General features: G+C 40.3%; 1 protein-coding gene across 2 annotated transcripts in view; it reads right to left on the minus strand.

Annotated features, from left to right (window-relative positions):
• Positions 1-3,933: 3,933 nt before the first annotated feature.
• LOC107852275 (probable uridine nucleosidase 2) overlaps positions 3,934-19,239 on the minus strand; it is a 33,397-nt gene continuing 18,091 nt past the window's right edge. For both annotated transcript variants that reach the window (XM_016697339.2, XM_016697340.2), the window contains 3 exons: positions 6,609-6,716; positions 6,385-6,520; positions 3,934-4,479 (listed from right to left, as the gene is read on the minus strand). In XM_016697339.2, the coding sequence (XP_016552825.1) occupies positions 4,371-4,479; positions 6,385-6,520; positions 6,609-6,716 (353 nt within the window). In that variant the 3' untranslated portion in view covers positions 3,934-4,370. The remainder of the gene's footprint in view (positions 4,480-6,384; positions 6,521-6,608; positions 6,717-19,239) is intronic.

Genomic DNA, 19,239 nt, shown 5'->3' on the forward strand with positions numbered 1-19,239 from the left:
CTACGGTTTGGGTGTTGGGGGTGGTCTCCGGTCCTTGTTGGACTTGAGATACCCGTCATGACTAGTCCCTGGTTCAGGTCGTGTCAATATCCTAAGGCTTGTAAAAGTTCATATTTCAAGTTATTACTTACTCCTACCACATTTATGCAGAACTCTTGTCAACGTTTGCTTCCAGACTAGAAGCTATTGAGAACCTCTGGAAATTTATTGAAGCAATAACAGAATCCATATCAACCCTGCAAAACATCAATAGGTCATCTGCAAAACACATATGAATTAAGCTAAATCTCTTGCATCTTGGGTGGAAGTGAAATTGTTTTTGTTTTGCCAGCTGTTCCATTTCTCTATGAAGATATTCCATGGCTATCACAAAAAGGTAAGGGGCATGGGGTCCCCTTGCCTCAAACCTCTTCTAGCCTGGAATAGCTTGGTAAGTCCACCATTAATCATCAAGGAGTAAGAGATAGTAGATATACACTCCATAATCCAATTGAAAACTTGTGAGGAAACCCCAACTCAATCAACACGGTCTTGAGGAAAGGCCACTCAAGGGTGTCATAGGCTTTTCTAAGCTTCCCTTTAAGAACACATCTAGGTGATATATTTTTCTAGTATACCCCTTGAAAAGCTCATGACAGAGCAAGATATTATCTGTAATAGCTCTGCTATTTTCAATGAAAGCTGACAGTGAGTATCCAATAAGACCACTCAACACCTGTTTTATCCTGTTAGCAAGTTTTTTTGCAATAATTTTGTAAATAGTGGAACAACATGTAATTGGTCTAAAGTCTTTGACCTTAGTTGGTGATGGAACCTTAGGTATCAAAGTAATAGTTGTACAGTTCCATGTTTTTTTCATCTTACCGGTAGAGAAAAATTATTGCACGACTAAGTAAACCACATCTTTAACTATAGTCCAATTTTGTTGAAAGAATTCAATAGGGTAACCATCTACCCCTAGACTCTTATCTTTAGGCATTCCTTTCACAATCTGGTCTATCTCCCCTGGGCTCAGCATATGCACTAACTGAATTTGTTGCTCTCTAGTAAGACATGGCCCTGCATTTATCACTTCTGGATCTGGATAAGGAATTTCATCAGCACAATCTCCCATAAACTCAATCTCTACTTTCTGTGGATCTGTAAGTTTTATTTCATTTTCAGTATAGATTGATGAGATTGTATTCTATGCAGATTTGATCTTATGTTGAGCATGAAAGTACTTTGTATTAGCATCACCACTATCAATCCAGCAGGCTCTATATTTTTGTCTTAGCATTTGCTCTTCCACTGAACTCTGTCTTTGAATATCTATTAGAATAGCTTTTTCTTGATCAAATAAAGCTTGTTTATTCAGTTGAGAAGCAATATGAGTCTGCACTATTTCCAGTTGTTGTCTAGCTAGGGATAACTTTTGAGCATATGAAGCCATGTAGATATTGATCTCCTTAACTTCCGTTTTTAGTTTCTTTAATCTCTCCCATAAAACAGTCATAGGATCCCCCCTTTTGGCTTATTCCAAACCTGCTGCACACTCTGTTGAAACTAGTGATACTGCAGGACTGAAGCATATAGTCTGAATGGCTTAGGGTGCAAACACACTCTATGTAGACACTGGACCAGTGCTGGGAAATGATCAGAGATCCCTGGATTCAAGAAATCCACTTCAATGTGTCCAAATTGTTGTATCCAATCAAAATTTCCAAGGACCTAGTCAATTCTGCTATACACCCCATTTGATCCATGTTGTTTGTTTGTCCAAGTAAAGTAACAACCCTTTGATCTCAAAGGGGCTAGTTGTATGTTGCCAGTCAAATTCTTAAATCCTTTGATCTCATTTTCTGGCTAGCCTATTCTATCATCAGTGCTTAGGACATTATTAAAATCACTACATAATAACCAAGTTTCATGTACATTCCCACCAATGCTTTGAAGATAAGACCACTACTTTTCTCTTTGATTTAGCTCATTTTTAGCATACACAACAGTGATTATGGCTGACAAATCTATGGACAAATTTTGTACCTTACAATGCATATACTGCTCATGCACTTGCAACACTTGTACATTTAAATGTTTTTTTCCAAAACAACCAAATTCTACGATTCTGACTATGTGGATAATTACATAAATGAGACCATTCTTTATTAAATTTCTTCGGAACATCCTTAGCATTTCTTTCTTTAACTCTAGTTTCTAAGCATCCAAACACATCGGTTTTATTCTTCCTCAGAAAGAAAAGCACCCCCTTCTGTTTAAAGGACTTGTTAAGCCCTCTTACAAAGTGCAGATAATCATAGAGGTTGATGAGGCATTACTTGGATGGATCTTGAGGGTCCAGCTCTATCTCCTTCAAATCTATTCAATATAGCAAACTATTACCTGGCATATTGCGCTTTGTAACATTCAAAGCAGCCACCTCGTGTATAGGTACTTCATGATATCACTTTGTAATCAGCCCATTTTGCACCTTGACAGTAGCATCATCTTGTCAAGCTTGCCATGTCTGCACCACTCTCTTCCTCCTTCTACCTTTTTTTCGTCGTTAGAAGGTTCTTTAAATTCCTCTTCTTTTTCTTGCTTCTTATCTTGAACCGGTTCCTTCTTCTTCTTCATCCAGCATCTTTGTGTCCAAATCTAAAACAATCAGAGAAGAATTTCGACCTCAAATCATATTCAACTCCTTACTTAATGGTACCAAATGGCGTGTCAATCTCAATAGAGTCTTGGAGTGGATAGGAGATATCAACCTCCACCAATATTATAGCATAAGAGATCCTATTTAATTCTGCAGTGTACCTATCAGCGTGAAGGGGTTTACCAATTATGTTGGCCACTTTGCTTAGTACTTCAACAGTCAAAACCCACAGACAACCTAGGTAAATTAACCCATAGAGGAATTGTTGCGATGCATTCTATATCAAATACAAAATCCATTATCCAATGCTTTATTATGAAAGGTTTATTGTGATAAGCGTAAGGCCCTGCTTGCATTAGCTCTTCCCTGTCCTCAATAGACACAAATCGAAATACATAATAGCCATCTACATGGTACAAGATTTGGGGTTTCTTCACAAAATTCCAAACATTGGTTACAAAGTTATCCATAGATTTCTCGTATGGAGTATCTACTATCAACTGCTTGCTGATCCTATATAGTCAGTTTAACCACTTTCTTCCTTCCCATTGACTGGGTGGTTTATACGACAGTATATTCCCTTTACTCGCAACCCTATTCGTCAGGAGGGATCTCTGTCTGTTGCCTATGTAGAGGGGTTTTCAGGTTTTAAGCTCGTCGAAGCACTAATGTCAAAGAATTAAAGTCGCCGGGGAAGGGTTGTCATTGCATTCACTGGTTTTTTACCTTTAGAATTTTCCTCACAACATTATTGCATTCAATATTTTCCTCATCTTCAAGTTACTCTTCCTCATGAATAGGTTGAAATTGAGGTAGGAGAAAGCAACCAAACGTTAAAGGTGAGATGGTCCATCGTATTCTCGTTGCAGGAGTGCATAACCGTCGTAGAGGCTGTTGTGTTACGTAGTCGTGCCATGGTCAGTGCACGTTAGCTTGCCTTAGCTTAACATGCGCCGGGAGTGTCTAGCTTAACATGCACCTACCTTATAAGATCAAAGAAAACTTTTGTATTCGGGTTAAAGAGGACAAAAATTACTTTTTTAAGGCTAATTGACTCAAACACCATCACGCAAAAAGTTACGTTACTGTTAATTATCTCAAACACAGTATTTCAAGAGGCAACAACAACATACCAAATGTAATCCACAAGCAGGGTTCGAAGAGGGTGGTGTGTATGCAGTCTTACCCCTACCTTGTGAAGGTAGAGTGACTGTCTCAATACATTATTTCAAAACAGTTGGGTAAAATTCAACCCCATTCTACAACTCTCTTCTCTATCGTTGGCTATTTATGAGTGAATTCGGAGATGACATAATATTATAATTAAACTTGAATCCTTGATTGTTTGTAAAGAGAAAAATGTCACCATATTACATCTGATCATTAAGCATACAAGTATAGGAGGCCTTTTCGGTTTAAAAGAGAAACTAAAATGATGAGTGTGTTGGATTCTACAGATCATCACCTTAGTAAGAAGGAGCTCAGAAACAGGAGATGTTGTTACATCTGTGGAGATTGCATAGAAGCAATAAACAAAATGAAATTCTTCTTGGTGATCGACGTATGTCCCATAATCATAGTATGAAGGCAATCTTGCTATCATCTTCCTCTTCACATCAAAACAGGATTCCAGAAAATGTCAATATTTCAAGCACCGAGTTGCAGACGACAAAGAATAGAATGCACAGCTGGAGATACATCAAATAGCTTCTGTTTCAGCTACTAGATTCTCCTAAGAATTGATGAGTCGTTCCATAACCAATTTGAGAACTTTAGGAGCATCAACAGTTACTGCCACTTTGACTGACGGTTTATCAGACCATTCAGTGACTTCAGCAAACCTTGTTTGTTCAACAGTAAACATAATAAGAACTACTTATCAATCAAACATCCCTCAATTCCAAACATTATATGTACAAAGATTGAAAATTTTCCTAAAGCATCAACACAGAGAGCAAAATGCACGTGCATAGAGTATTTTCGTCATTTGAAACACACCAGTTTAATCCAACTCATCAAAGTAGAGAGTGAAATGCACGTGCATAGAGTATTTTAGTCATTTGAAACACACTAGTCTAATCCAACTCATCAAAACAACAGATTCAAGTTATTGAACCCAGAGGCCTAACTGAAAAGGACAACAAAAGGGTCTAGTTTCAGTGAAAAATGGAAAAAATAGATGCAAAAGAGATCTTTGGGTTTGACAACTTTTGCTCTTTCCACAAGTCCTTGTATTCCTATCCAACAGTATTGTAACAATCCAACCTCTGTTTTCAGCATTTGTGTACCAAATCATGATTTGAGACCTTGTATAAGTCAATAATATCATTTTGAATCTTAACATTAAGGGAGGATTTTTTTTGTGTGTTGATTGTTAAAACAACAACAACAACAAACCCAGTGTATTCCCACTTAGTGGGGTCTGGGGGGGATAATATTAATCTTGGCAATAAGTGCTGTAAAACATTAAGGGAGAATGCTCTCCATCATAACCAGGATAGGACATCGTAATTAAGTCAGAAATAAAAGAATAACAAATACACTGGAAGTAGGACAACGTCTCTTTAATAGTGAATTGGCCGGGCCGCGCTGAGAAAGTTAATGGAAATTGAACACAAAAAGGTATGGTAAGTGGGGTGGCAAAAAGAAAACAGAAAGGGAATCGTTTACAATTTCTCTCTCTGCCTCTACCTTGGCAAAAGCAAAAAGAAATCAAATTGTGTAGATTTACTTCTTAGTCTCATCGTTTGTCTCTATGACACTTTCCTGCAAACACTGTATTCTCTTTTTAGTTTTTGCTGCTCCAGCCTATTAAGAATTCGATGGTAGTCAAGAAGATAGCCATGTTGCTTTCTTGAGAGGAAAGGTCATAGAGACATTGAGTCAATATTTTTAGAGGCAGCCCTAGTGTTAAAGCAGTGGATTCATCTGAACCCAATGCTTTCGGCTCCAACCTTGAATATATGTATGAATCTAATAGAGTCAGTATATATTAAGCGAACCAAATACACTGCTTCAAGAGAGAAATGGATGTCATTTACTGCTAAAATCCATTAGAACTTCAAACTTCCCAACTCTTAGATCTTAGATCTGCCCTTGAATATTCTCCTCACTCAACTCATCCTCTCCTTTCTCCACTCTACGATTGTCACTTTTCTCTTCCTCACTGTTCTCTCTCTTTTGTCTCCTATCCCCACTTTTCTGTTCACTTTGATCCTCAAGGATGATTTCACTTGACCCTTTAGAATGAGCACATGAGAAAGAAGATTTAGGTGCACACAAGAATTGGTTTCCTCTCTTGACCACAACATAATTATTCCACTCCAGATCATACGAAGAATATGAGCATTAGACCAAGGCATACCAAGATATAATGACATGCAACCTTAGGGTACATCACAACGAACCTCCTTATGAGAATCTCCTTTTGGAGGATCAATAATGGGAAGGGTTGAGGAAGCTTTCCATTCATGCTATCCCTTTACTGAAGGAAGTTGAATCCTCAAAGTACAATCCTATAGTGTTTTTCGAAGATGGCAAGTGTGTAGGTCCAGCTAGAATTGTCAACCAAAAATAGAACCATATGATACTGATGGTGCTAGCAATCTAGAGATTAGTAAGCGTGCCCAACCACACTTTTGTAGGGCATCGTCAGGCAGTGCTGGGAAGAGAAGCTGGCTTTGTCGCGCTGAAAAAAACAAAAGAATGGAAGATATGCTCATTCTTCTGAAAATATGCAACAGTACCTCTTTTGTTTGTTATAAAATAGAGTCAGGCCCCTTGTGATGCCAATTGTCTGGACACGAACCACACCTTCTGTATAGGTGATTAGCGAGGGATCAACAGCAGCAAGCAGGGCAGTTGGATCATGAAGGTAAACACCTATGTGGAGTCCCAGTTCCCGTTAAATCAGAACAATGAGCATGCACCAAATAATATACTAAGAAAGCTATTCTGGGAATAGACAGACCTTTTGTGCTGTATGCATCATGGTGATAGTCAAAATAGACACCCAAGATCTTGTCAAGGTACTTGGCAAACTTTCCGTTAGACTTCGCCAACTGGTCACGATCAGAATCTGACGAAGGTAAATAAATATAAGTAAGAAGGATAATTTGTGGGAAGATAAATAAATGGTCCGAGGAGCTCAAATTGTAGCATCTATGTCAAGAAGGGAGGAAAAAGAAAAGTACAGAGCACATTTTGATCTAGTAGTGCAGGACTTTTCTATTGTTACTTAATGTGGCAAAAGTTAGTATATGCCCCAATTCACCAAGTAATAATTTCACCATTACGTGAGATACTGTATTATTTTCCTGGCAGTTAGTGGCCTATATAACAAATTTATTTCTTTTCCCAAAGAAAGATCAACATGTCAAATGTCAATATAAATCATGTGTGTTTTTTTTTTTTTGGATGAAAAAAATCATGCGAGTTTCTTACAAGTTGAACACTGTGACTACCCGTCTGCCAGTGAAATCTGCTATGCCAAGAATAAAAGAGAAAAACAAAGGTTTCAATCTCCAGGTAAATTTGGGTTATCCATTGAACCCCTGGAAGGGGAGCCTTGGAGTAACTGGTAAAGTTGCTGCCACGTGACCAGGAGGTCACGGGTTCAAGCCTTGGAAACAGCCTCTGGCAAAAATGCAAGGTAAGGCTTCGTACGATACACTCTTGTGGTGGGGCCCTTCTCCGGACACCGCGCATAGCGGTAGCTTTAGTGCACCGGACTGCCCATTGAACCCCTGAACAAGAACCCACATTTCATAATAGTTCTTCACCCAAGCGTAGGGGAAGGTGGAGATATGGCTTTGGAGATCAGATCATGCCCACTGGATTGGATACATCAAAGATCCACGCAAATATATTTGCATATTATCTAGTTAATGCTCAAGAATATGTCAAGACAATGCAAAGGGATCAGGTTTCTTCTGAAAATTTCTCTCTTTGTTCTTTAATTTCATAATGCTCCTATGTTACTCTCCCGTTACCAAATATTTTGACAACATACCCAGTATATTCTCAAAAAAGGAAGTCTGGGAAGGGCAGAATGTACGCAGTCCATACCATTGCTCGAGACAAAAATAGTCTAGAAAAGGACATAATATAGGAATAAGAAACTATAGGTAGTAAAACAACACCACATAGTAACAAAACCAAGACTACCACAAAATAATACTACAATCGATCTACCCGAACAACAGACATCACCAAAACTCCTAGAACAAGACAATACAAGCTCAGCACTACGACAGTACAGCTACTAGCACGGCTAACAAAACAAAGCACTCCTACCTACTAGCATGGACGCACTCCTTCCTACTAACCTTCTAGCCTAATTCGTGTCCTCCACACCTTCTTTGTAATGACCTGACTTTTGGTGATTTGTGTGGCATATTTATTTCTGTGTGATTTGACCCTTTTACCCCTCCTCGTGGTTGCATTGTGGTATTTCTGGGGTGTGGGAATGATTGGCACAGTGTCCAATGCATTTCGTTATGATTTGTGCGAGTTTGTCTAGTTGACTACGTACAACATTTATTGATTTGTGCATCGGATGGCAAAACGGACTGCGCCAACAAATCTGGAACGTCGATTTTCGGTCAGTAGTATGATTGGTGTGGTTTTACGGCTTTTATATCTCATTTCGACCCTCGATTTAGAAAGTTGTGAAATTGGATTTCGAAAGTCAACACTGTGAAAACGACATTTTTTCAAAAATCTGACATCGTCATTGAGTTCAAAGCGTCGAACTTGATAGGGTAGCATAGTTCATTTGCGTTTTTGGGATTCCAGATGGATCCCGAGGGGTCTGCTCCAAGTCTTCAGCCGGTGCACAGCTGCTGGCGTGACCGCTAAAGCGGCCCTATGGGCGCTTTTGATACGGGTACAATCATGATCGGGGTTCAATGCGTCAAGACTCGAGCTCGGGGGCTTCCCATCCAAGGAACAAGCTTTGAAGTGTAGGGAACAAGTCCCACAAGCTCCAAAACTGTTCACTGTTCATCCGCGTTCACTGTTTATCCGCCCTTTGCAAGGGTTTTTTAGTCATTTGTAATAAGTTAACCTAGGTATAAATAGAACCTCATTAGATCATTGGGAGATTTTTAGAGAATATATTTTGTAGCCTCTTTAAGAGTCTTTAGCAAGGTGGAATCCTTGGACAAGGTGGAATCCTTGTGTTGATCATTTGCTTAGAAACAGAGATTACTTGGGAATTCTGGTTCCCTTGAGGTCACGTAAGAGATAGGTTTAAGTTGTGTGTGATATTAAAGGTCCAAAAGTGGAATAAGCTTTTGGGTTGTTAATATTATACTATCCTTTTTGTCTATCTATCTATCTTTACTTTCTTGTAATCGTTTTTCTATATCTAGTGTAATCCGTTTGTGTTCTTGTCTTGTAACCGTGTGTTGTTGTTATTGCATCTTGTTCATCAAGTGTTGTTGCTGTTTTAGTGTGTTTTACTCTTGATATCACTTCCCTTCTTGTTCTTCTTGCGAATCCGAGAGAGGTCATCAAAAGGGTCCATAGTTCTTGAACTAGTGGACTGATTTTGGTGTTTGTGTTGTTGTGTTCTTGGGGAGTTTGGTATCATTTGGTATCAGAGTCATCTTTGGTGTTGTTCTTACAATACCAATCTTGGGCTTTCTTGCTAAGAAAATCAAAACAAAAAAAAAATCGGTGTTCTTGTGGTTCTTGGCCTTGAAAGTGTTGTTTTTGTTGTTCATCTTGGTCGAGGTTGCTTGTAGCATCTAGATCTAGTAGTCCTTTGGTGTGTATTGTTCTTTCTTGTGTTAGTTTCGTGATTCACTAGCACTAAAAGGTGTCTAGATCTATATTTGAGCTTGAACTTGTTAAAGTTGTGTTGTGAACAAGGACCTAGGGCGAGAATTTGTGACTTGTTGTGGCCGGTTGGGTCTTGAATTCATGAATATTGTTGTTGTTCTTGAAGGATTGTTGTGGTGTTTATTTGTTCATCATCTCATCTTACAACTTAAGGCAACCAAAAGTGTAATATAGATTCAAAAAAGTGAACCTACAAGTTGTAAAGTTGTTTGTGAGAAGACTTGAGCCATCATTTCCTTGACTTGACATCTACTTTTCAAACACTTTTCCTTGTTTCAAGGGACCTTGTTTTGTGGGAATTGTACAAAGTCAAGTCTTGCCTTTTGAAGATTAGACTTAAAGAGATTCAAGACATATACTTTCCCTCCAAAACCAATTGTTTCCATTACATAGTAACTAAAGTTTGTAAACTTCAACTAGTGACTAATTGTAGGGCCGTGACCAATGGTGTGCTACCACGTCACCCAAGTTACTGTTCACACGAAAATTTTAAGCTCTAATTGTGATCTTTTAGTTTCATTTTGTTGTCTCATTAGTTTCGTTTGTTGATTCCAATACTAACTTACAAACTAGTGACAGTTTACTAGATTGTGAGTTGGTTTTGAAACCATTTTTTCTGTGTTTCCTTTGTGTGTTTTTATTCTTTTGAGTCATTGTACACACTCGGTTCACCTCTCAACGTCTAACGGATTACAAGCAAACTTACAACAATTGTGAGATCAAAAGTAAGAAAATCCGAGGGACAAAGGATTAAAGAGAGAGTGTGAGGACCATTCTTTGAACAACTAACTTGTTTATTGTTTTGTAGGTAACTTCTTGGCTACAATGGACAACAATGCTCTGGGTGCTATCTTGGAAAGACTTGAAACTATCAACCGAGGAATGGAAAGTATGCTCACGACTATGTCCTCAATTCGAGGAGAGATGTCTACTATGAATGAGAGGTTGGATCGAATGGAGAGTCGAAGGAACTCTCGTGCTTCTACCCCTCGACTCTATGTTTCCTCAAGTGGTCATGACCAAAACCCTTCCATTATCATTGCCCCCGAGACTTTGCCTACAAAAGTCAACCCTCCAAGTTCACCACAAAATGCCATGAGTCATGTTACTAATTACCCTCAAAATCGAGAACAAGGTAGATCACTTCTCCCACAAGTTGATCAAGTCCCACAAGAAGGACTTGGAGGCCCATTTCCTCCCATCCAAGCTCCACAACCGAAGCTCCACATTACCAAAATAGCCCCCCCAACCGAAACTCCACTTCCCCAAAACCGATATGTCCATATAGAGGAGTATGGAAGAAAGGGACACGAAGTATATGGAGTCTACGATGATGCTTATATGATGGAAGGAGACTTGAGTCGGATAAGATTGAAGCCAAGTCTCAAGATAGAGAGGAAGCCGAGGTTCAAAATAAAGATGTTGGCCGAGACTTGTTCATATTGAGCTCTCGGGTTCTTCATGTTTTGCGGACTGTTTTGAGTGCTTTTTTTTTAACTGGCCAATTGAACAAAGTGAAGCTGTGAATTTGTGGGCAAATTCTTCTCAACATGGAGAGGATGATATGAGAATAATCACGAAAATAGACTTATGTGGATGTGCATTGAAAGCAACCAAGTGTATGTGCAAGAGAAGTGTAATTAAAGGCCCAAATACACACCAAAACCGCCCACTCCATACACTAGAGGGGCAGCCCATTCTTGAAGGGCCTTTTTGGTCATTTTAACTTCAATTTGTTTTGTAATATATAAGGAACATGTTAGGGTTTATTCACTTAGTTTTTTAATATTGAAAAGGTAGAACACACTTGAAACCCTCAATTTCTCTCTCTTGTGAGGCATGGCCAAAACTAGGTTACAACATTAGGCTGGAATCTCTTTTGTTGTTTGTTTGCTTGGAACTTGGGGTGCTTGAAGGATTGAGGTCCTCTCTTGTGTCTCTTTGAAGAGTGTAGGTGTTCCTACTATCATCATTAAGGGTCTTTGTGTGTCATCTACACTTAGGTTCCTAGTCATTATAGTAGTTTATGTCTCACTGTCTATCCCTTTGTCTTTTGTAATCTTGTAACGTTATATCTTGTTGTTGTGGAATCCGAATCTGGTTATTCTTATTGTCATCTTGTTCATCTCGTTATTGTTGTGTTGTTGGTTGTTTTGGGGTGTCAAATACAACCTTGTTTCTTGTATTCTTGTTATACTTGTCGAATCCGAGTGAGGTCCCCTTTCGTCCACGGTTTTTCTTGAATTTGTGGACTGTTTGGGGTATATTTTGTGCTTTCCCTTGTTTGTCTTGTATTATTTACTTGAAATTGGGAAATAAAATTTTGATAAAACTCGAGGCCAATAGTGGACTGTCACGTCACTAAAGTACTGTTCACGCAACATTTTTGAGTTCAAATTTTAGATTTCTTAGTTTCATTTTATCATTTCCGAGTTTCGTTTGTTTGCTCGACACTAATTGACAACGTACTAATACTCTACTAGCTTGTAAGTTAGTTTTGTGTACGTTCTTCGTGTTATGTTTGTTGTGTGCTTTTCTCGTTTTTGAGTCGTAGTATCTTTTTTGGTTCAAGTTCATACATTACTTATTTGAGTCGTTTCAAACAAGAATCTACTCCGACCTCGAGCCACAATTGGGACCAAGTAACCTCATTGGAGTATAAGCGAGTTATCAACACTTGTAAGGCCAATAGAGTGAAAAATCCAAAGTGTGAAAGTGAGGGATTGTGGACTATTTTGAGACGCATTGTGAACTGTTTTGTGACGAATTGTGGACTGAGTTTTGCTAATCTTTAATGTGTTTGTTGTTTTCAAGTTGTTTGCTTAGTAGCTCTTGATGGGTACAATGGCGAATGAAGCTGAAATGCCTAGTTGGGTTAAATCCATCATGGCAAGGCTTGATGCCATAGATAGGCGAATAATGGATAGAATGGAAGGAAGATTGGAAGGGACGGAAGGCTCTCTGTGCAAGAAGTTGGATAACTTGATGGAGCATCCAAGCCTTCCTAATCAAATTCCCGTGAGTGGCCATGCTCCACATGAGCTATAAGGTAATCAAACTAACTTTTGCACTCTAGTGAATGAGGATAATAGTCAACTAAGTGTGAATGATAGTTTGTCTTTAAGTGAGCCGAATGTGCCTTCATTTTGTGATGATAATGTACAACTTGAGATTGTGGATACACTAGTTGATTCACCTAGTGTTGAAGCCATTGTGGAAAGTGGTAGTATATTGTCTTATGGAAGTCATGAAGACCAACTTGTGTGTGAAAATGATGATGTTGAACATGTTGGCCGAATGACTAAGGATGACCCTCTAGTTGTTTTTGTTATTGACCATGATAGTATAGAGGGGACATTTGATCATTATTGTAGTAGTATTAGGGTAAGGAAGTGTATTCCCAACCCGTTCCCATGGACTACTCATTTGATTCCGGTGATCATTTGAAGTGTGGTGATGAGGATGTCTTTTGGAATGACTTGAATGTGCATGGAATGTATGGCTTTCCTCTCTCGCCTTTCAAGTCTAATTGTTGTTCCAAGAAGAGTCTATGTTTTCCACTAGATAAGCGACACTTGTTCCTTGTTTCTTGTCACACTTATGTGGATAAACTAGTTGATTCTCCCTTGGGAGGATATTCAGGTAAGAGGGATGTTTGGGTAAATGTGAAGTTTGAGCCACCTTGGCAAGATGTTATGATAGATTACACTAATCCTAACCCTCATACCTCGAGGAACTTTTGTTTGCTTGTCCTTCCTATTGTTTTGCAAGGTTCAAATTCGAGGATGAATCCTTTCTAAGGAGGGGAGGATAATACGGGTACGAGCATGATCGGGGTTCAATGCGTCATGACTCGAGCTCGGGGGCTGCCCAATCAAGGAACAAGCTTTGAAGTGTAGAGAACAAGTCCCACAAGCTCCAAAGTTGTTCATTGTTCATCCGCGTTCACTGTTCATCCGCCCTTTGCAAGGGTTTTTTAGTCATTTGTAATAAGTTAACCTAGGTATAAATAGAACCTCATTAGGTCATTTATGGGAGATTTTTAGAGAATATATTTTGTACCCTCTTTGAGAGTCTTTAGCAAGGTGGAATCCTTGAACAAGGTGGAATCCTTGTGTTGATCATTTGCTTAGAAACGGAGATTACTTGGGAATTCCGGTTCCCTTGAGGTCACGTAAGAGATAGGTTTAGGTTGTGTGTGATATTAAAGGTCCAAAAGTGGAATAAGCTTTTGGGTTGTTAATATTATACCATCCCTTTGTCTATCTATCTATCTTTACTTTCTTGTAATCGTTTTTCTATATCTAGTGTAATCCGTTTGTGTTCTTGTCTTGTAACCGTGTGTTGTTATTGCATCTTGTTCATCAAGTGTTGTTGCTGTTTTAGTGTGTTTTACTCTTGATATCACTTCCCTTCTTATTCTTCTTGCGAATCCGAGAGAGGTCATCAAAAAGGTCCAGAGTTCTTGAACTAGTGGACTGATTTTGGTGTTTGTGTTGTTGTGTTCTTGGGGAGTTTGGTATCAGCTTTAGCGGAGGGCGCTTTAGCAGAGGGCACTTTAGCGGCCCTTTGGCGCTAAAGCGGCCCTGACTGCCTAGCATGGACCGCTAAAGCGGTGACCAGGGCGCTTTAGCGGACTATCACCCTGGCATGGGTACCGCTTTAGCAGCACCTGGGTGCTTTAGCGCCGAACGCTAACACATGGTCTGCTTTTGCAGCACCTTGTATATTTAAATACTCCTCTTTGGCGATTCTTCACCATTTTCGAGACTTGGAGCTTGGGATTTGAGTTTTTGAGCATTTTCTTCTATTTCTAAGCGTGGGTAAACACCAAATCCCTATTTTAATTACTTTTCTTCGTTTTTTATCACCTAAACTTCGTTAAAACTTGGATTCAAAGGTGAAATTTGGAGATTTTGGCCCGGAAGGCCTAAAAATAGTATTTCTTCAATTAAAACCCCAATTTCAACCCATTTCACTCGGGTTCTCTCCTACGAGTTCCTTTAATCTTGAAAAATATGTTTTTGGACAAAATTTAATTTTACTCTACTTTTTGAAAACTCGTTTCGAGGGTTCATTTTGACCCCAATTTGGAAGTAGGCAATATGGATGTTGTTGGCTTCCTTTTGACATGTAGATTAAATATTTGTATGTTTTAGTTGATTCCAAATCCATTCGTGAGGGGAAAGCTCTATACTGAAGGCTTTCGAGATTAGTTTTCGGCTTTCAAGGTAGGTTATGGCTTAACTTTCTTTAGATTGGATTGGGTAGTTAATAATAATGTAAAAGCATGCTATGGGTGTGGGGTTGTACTATGGAGAATGTGTTAGGTGATTTATGTGCCCATGTAGGGAGCCTACATGGATAATATTTGGTGGTTTTGAGACATTTTTGCTATGTGTAACCATGTGGGGTCTTATATGATGTTGTAGCCTGGTATTGATATGTGTATATTTGGTTGTACTCTTTTTTGTGGAAAAATCCTAGGTTTTGGGGTCATCCGGTATCGATGATATTTTATTGCATGTTTCACTTGATGAGTTTCACCGTGTTCTTCTGCCCCGAGTTCTTCTACCCCAATCTTAGAGGGGTTACTGGTTTGCTTGTTGACCCGATTGGAGGGTGCTCCTTTGAGTTCACCTGGTGTTCCTCCAGCTCCGAGTATTGTGCCTCCGTCTATGCCAAAGTCTGCTTATGGTGTTCCCCTGGTTCCGAGTATGGATCCTCCTGTTGTACCGACATCTGCTTATGGTACTCCACATTTTCTTATGGTACTTCACAGACCCCGAGTACGGTTCCTCTTTCGGTGTCGATATTTGAGTATGGTATTCCGAGGCCAGGAGTTCATCCTTCTTCTATGATGCCTCCACAGATGGGTTCTCAACCAGCTAGATTTACTATGCCTCCTATTGTTGCGAGTGCAGCTATGTCTTTTGAGGATCAGAAGAGGTTTGAAAGGTTCACTCATTTGGGTCCTCCTACATTCAGTGGTGCTGTAGGCGAGGATGCCTATGAGTTCTTGATGGATTGTCGTGAGAAGTTGCATAACCTTGGTTCGCTTGAGTCACATGGGGTTGCTTATATTACTTACAAGTTTAGAGATGCAGCGATTGGTGGAGGTCACTTATTGGTTGCCGACCTCTTAGTTCGCCGGAGATGACTTGGGATCAAGTTAAAGAGGCCTTTTTAGACAGATTTGTGCCCTTCAGTTTGAAGGATCAAATGAGAGATGAGTTTGATCGCTTGGATCAGGGCTCCATAATTGTTGCGAATATGAGACACGATTCCATGCCTTATCTAGATATTCTTATGCCAGTATTGCCACACAATCTGAGAAGATTCGGAAGTTCATGAAAGGGTTAGATGTTTCTCTTCAGCTTGTTACGACTCAGATGGTAGTATATGGAGCGTCGTTTCAGAGTATTATAGATCATGCTATGATGACTGAGTCTATTCTTCGAGCATCTCAGGAAGGCGCTAAAAGGATGCGCCGTCGAGGTGAGTTTACAGGTCACATCTCCCGAGGAAGAGATTGTAGAGGTTTTCGCAGGTATCATGGTAGACCACTGCAGGCAGCCTTGCAGAGTTCAGGAAATGGGTCTTCTGGTTCAGCGGCTTCATGTGGTCGTCCGAGTTCAACTGTACCTCCTTTCATTGAGTCGGGCCACAGGGTTGCTATGTTTGTGATGAGATTGGTCATGTCTTCATAGCTACTCCTATATCGACTGTGAGAGGTAGAGATTCTACCAGGGGTGCGAGAGACAGAGGTAGTGGTGCCCGTAGTGGACATCGCAGGACTACCCAGTCAGGTGGTGGACGTGGTCAGTGCTATGCTATACCTGTCAAGCCAGAGCAAAGGCCTCCGATGCTGTCATCACAGGTAATGTCCCTGTTTGTTTCAGTACTACGTCTGTGTTATTTGATCTGAGGTCGACTTTCTCTTATGTGTCTGCATATTTTGCCTCGGGTTTTGATTCTGCTTGTGAGCCTCTTTATGTGCCTATTCATGTATCTACCCCCGTAGGAGACTCTTTAGTGGTGGATCAGGACCAATCTCGTGTCGTGACATTTGCTGGGCGTGAAACCTGGGTAGATCAGATTGTATTAGATATGGTAGACTTTAATGTCATCTTGGGTATGGACTGATTAGCTCCATATCATGTTATCCTAGATTATTATGCTAAGACCATGACTTTAGCTTCGCCGGGTGTGCCAAAGATAGCTTGAAGGGTGTGCTTCATTCGGATCCCAAGAGAGTTATATCTTTCCTTCAGGCTCGTCGTTTGATTGAGGGGAGATGTTTGTTTTATTTGACTCATATTCGTGATACTAGTGTTGCTGTGAGTTCGTGGATGTTTTCCCTACAGATTTGTCTGGTATGCCTCCGGATCGTGATATTGACTTTGCTATTGATGTTGGGTCGGGCACCTATTTCTATTCCTCTTTATAAGATGGCCCTAGCAAAGTTGAAGGAATTGAAGGATCAGTTACAGGAATTGTTGGATAAGGGATTTCTCCGATCAAGTGTATCACCTTAGGGTGCGCCTGTCTTGTTTGTGAAGAAAACGAATGGGTCGATGCGTATGTGTATTGATTATCGACAGTTGAACAAAGTGACGATTAAGAATAAGTATCCTCTTCCTCGTATTGATGATTTGTTCAACCAGCTTCAGGATGCTTCGGTGTTTTCGAAGATTGATTTGAGGTCCAGGTATCACTAGTTCAGGATTACAGCTTCGGATATTCCGAAGACAGCCTTCCGGACTCGGTACGGTCATTATGAGTTCTTGGTCATGTCCTTTTGGTTGACCAATGCCTCAGTCGCATTCATGGAGTTAATAAATCGGGTATTTCAACCGTATCTCAACTCCTTTGTTATTGTATTTATAGATGATATCTTGGTTTATTCCAAAAGTGAGGTCGATCATGAGGAGCATTTGCGGATTGTGCTCCGAAGATTGAGGGATGAGAAGTTGTATGCTAAGTTCTCTAAGTGTGAGGTTTGGTTGGAGTCTCTCTTTCTTTCTTGGGTCATGGGGTGACCAAGGATGGTATTATGATCTATCCAATCAAGATTGTAGCGGTTCGTGATTGGGCTAGGTCTATTTCTCCTATCAAGATTCGGAGTTTTGTTGATTTAGCAAGTTACTATTGACTTTTGTTGAGGGTTTTTAATCTATTGCAGCTCCATTGACCAAGTTGACTCAGAAGAAGATTTTCTTCCTGCCGGGGGTCTATCAGAAACAGCCTCTGTACCTTACATTTGAGGTAGTGGTATGGACTACGTACACTTACCCTCCCCAGACCCACTTGGTGGGGAATATACTGGGTATGTTGTTGTTGTTGGTTGTGGTGGTCTAATGCTTATGAGGCGAGCTTTCAAAACCTCAAGGACTTGCTGACTTTAGCTCCTATCTAAACTTTGCCCAAAGAGGGCATGGATTTTACCGTCTTCTATGATGCTTCAGGTGTTGTGTTGATGCAGGACGGTAAGGTGATTGCAAATGTTTCTCGTCAATTGAAGCCCCATGAAAGGAATTACCCTACCCATGATTTGGAGTTGTGCGCGGTTGTTTTTGCTTTGAAGTTGTGGAATCACTACTTGTATGGAGTCCGTTGTGAGATTTTCTCGGATCATTGTAACCTTTAGTATTTCTTCACCCAGCGAGATCTTAACATGAGGCAGCGTCGTTGGCTTCAGTAGCTTAAGGATTATGACTTGACTATCCTTTATCATCCGGGCAAGGCTAATGTGGTTACAGATGCCTTGAGCCGAAAAATCGACTAGCATAGGTAGCTTGGCACATCTTTTGACCCAAGATAGGCCTTTGGCCTTAGAGGTTCAATCTTTAGATAACCAGATGGTTAGGCTTGATTTTCGACACCTGGGTGTGTTTTGGCATTCGTGAAGGCTAGGTCTTCCTTGATGGAGCAGATTCGGGCTCATCAATTTGATAATATTGGGTTGAGAGTGATTCGGGATAAGGTATTGAGTGGTGAGGCTAAGGTAGCCTCACTTGATCCCAACGGTGTTTTGAGGATTGGTGGCAGAGTTTGTGTGCCGAGAGCGGGTGATTGGATTAGATCGATTTTGGAGGAGGCTCATTTTCCAAATATTTCATCCATCCGGGAGTGACTAAGATGTATCGTGATTTGAGACAACATTACTGATGGAGTGGAATGAGGAAGGATGTAGTGGATTTTGTAGCTCGTTGCCTATGTTGCAAGAAGGTGAAGGCCGAGCATTTAAGACCCGTGGTTTGCTTCAGAGGTTACCCATTCCCGAGGGAAATGGGAACAAATCACTATGGACTTCGTGACTGGGTTGCCTCGTACTTCTCATGGTTCTGATAGTGTTTGGGTCATCATGGATCAATTGACCAAATCTACTCATTTCATTCCGGTACAGGTTTCCTTTAGTGCTGAGAGGTTGGCCCATATCTATATACGTGAGATATTACGTCTGCATGGTGTGCCAGTGTCTATCATCTTAGATCGAGGTTTCGTGTTTCACATCTCACTTTTGGAAGATTTTTTAGGAGGAGTTGGGTACCCGAGTTGATCTTAGGAAAGGATTTCACCCCAGCCGACGGTCAGTCGGAGTGGACTATTCAGGTGTCGAAGGATATACTCCGCGCTTGTGTGATAGACTTTGGTGGTCAGTGGGAGCAGCATCTAGCTTTGGCGGAGTTTGCGTATAATAATAGCTATCATTCTAGTATTGAGATGGCTCCTTTCGAGGCTTTGTATGGTAG

The sequence above is a fragment of the Capsicum annuum genome, chromosome 3 (genome assembly GCF_002878395.1).
Source record: "Capsicum annuum cultivar UCD-10X-F1 chromosome 3, UCD10Xv1.1, whole genome shotgun sequence".
Classification (NCBI taxonomy): Eukaryota; Viridiplantae; Streptophyta; class Magnoliopsida; order Solanales; family Solanaceae; genus Capsicum; species Capsicum annuum.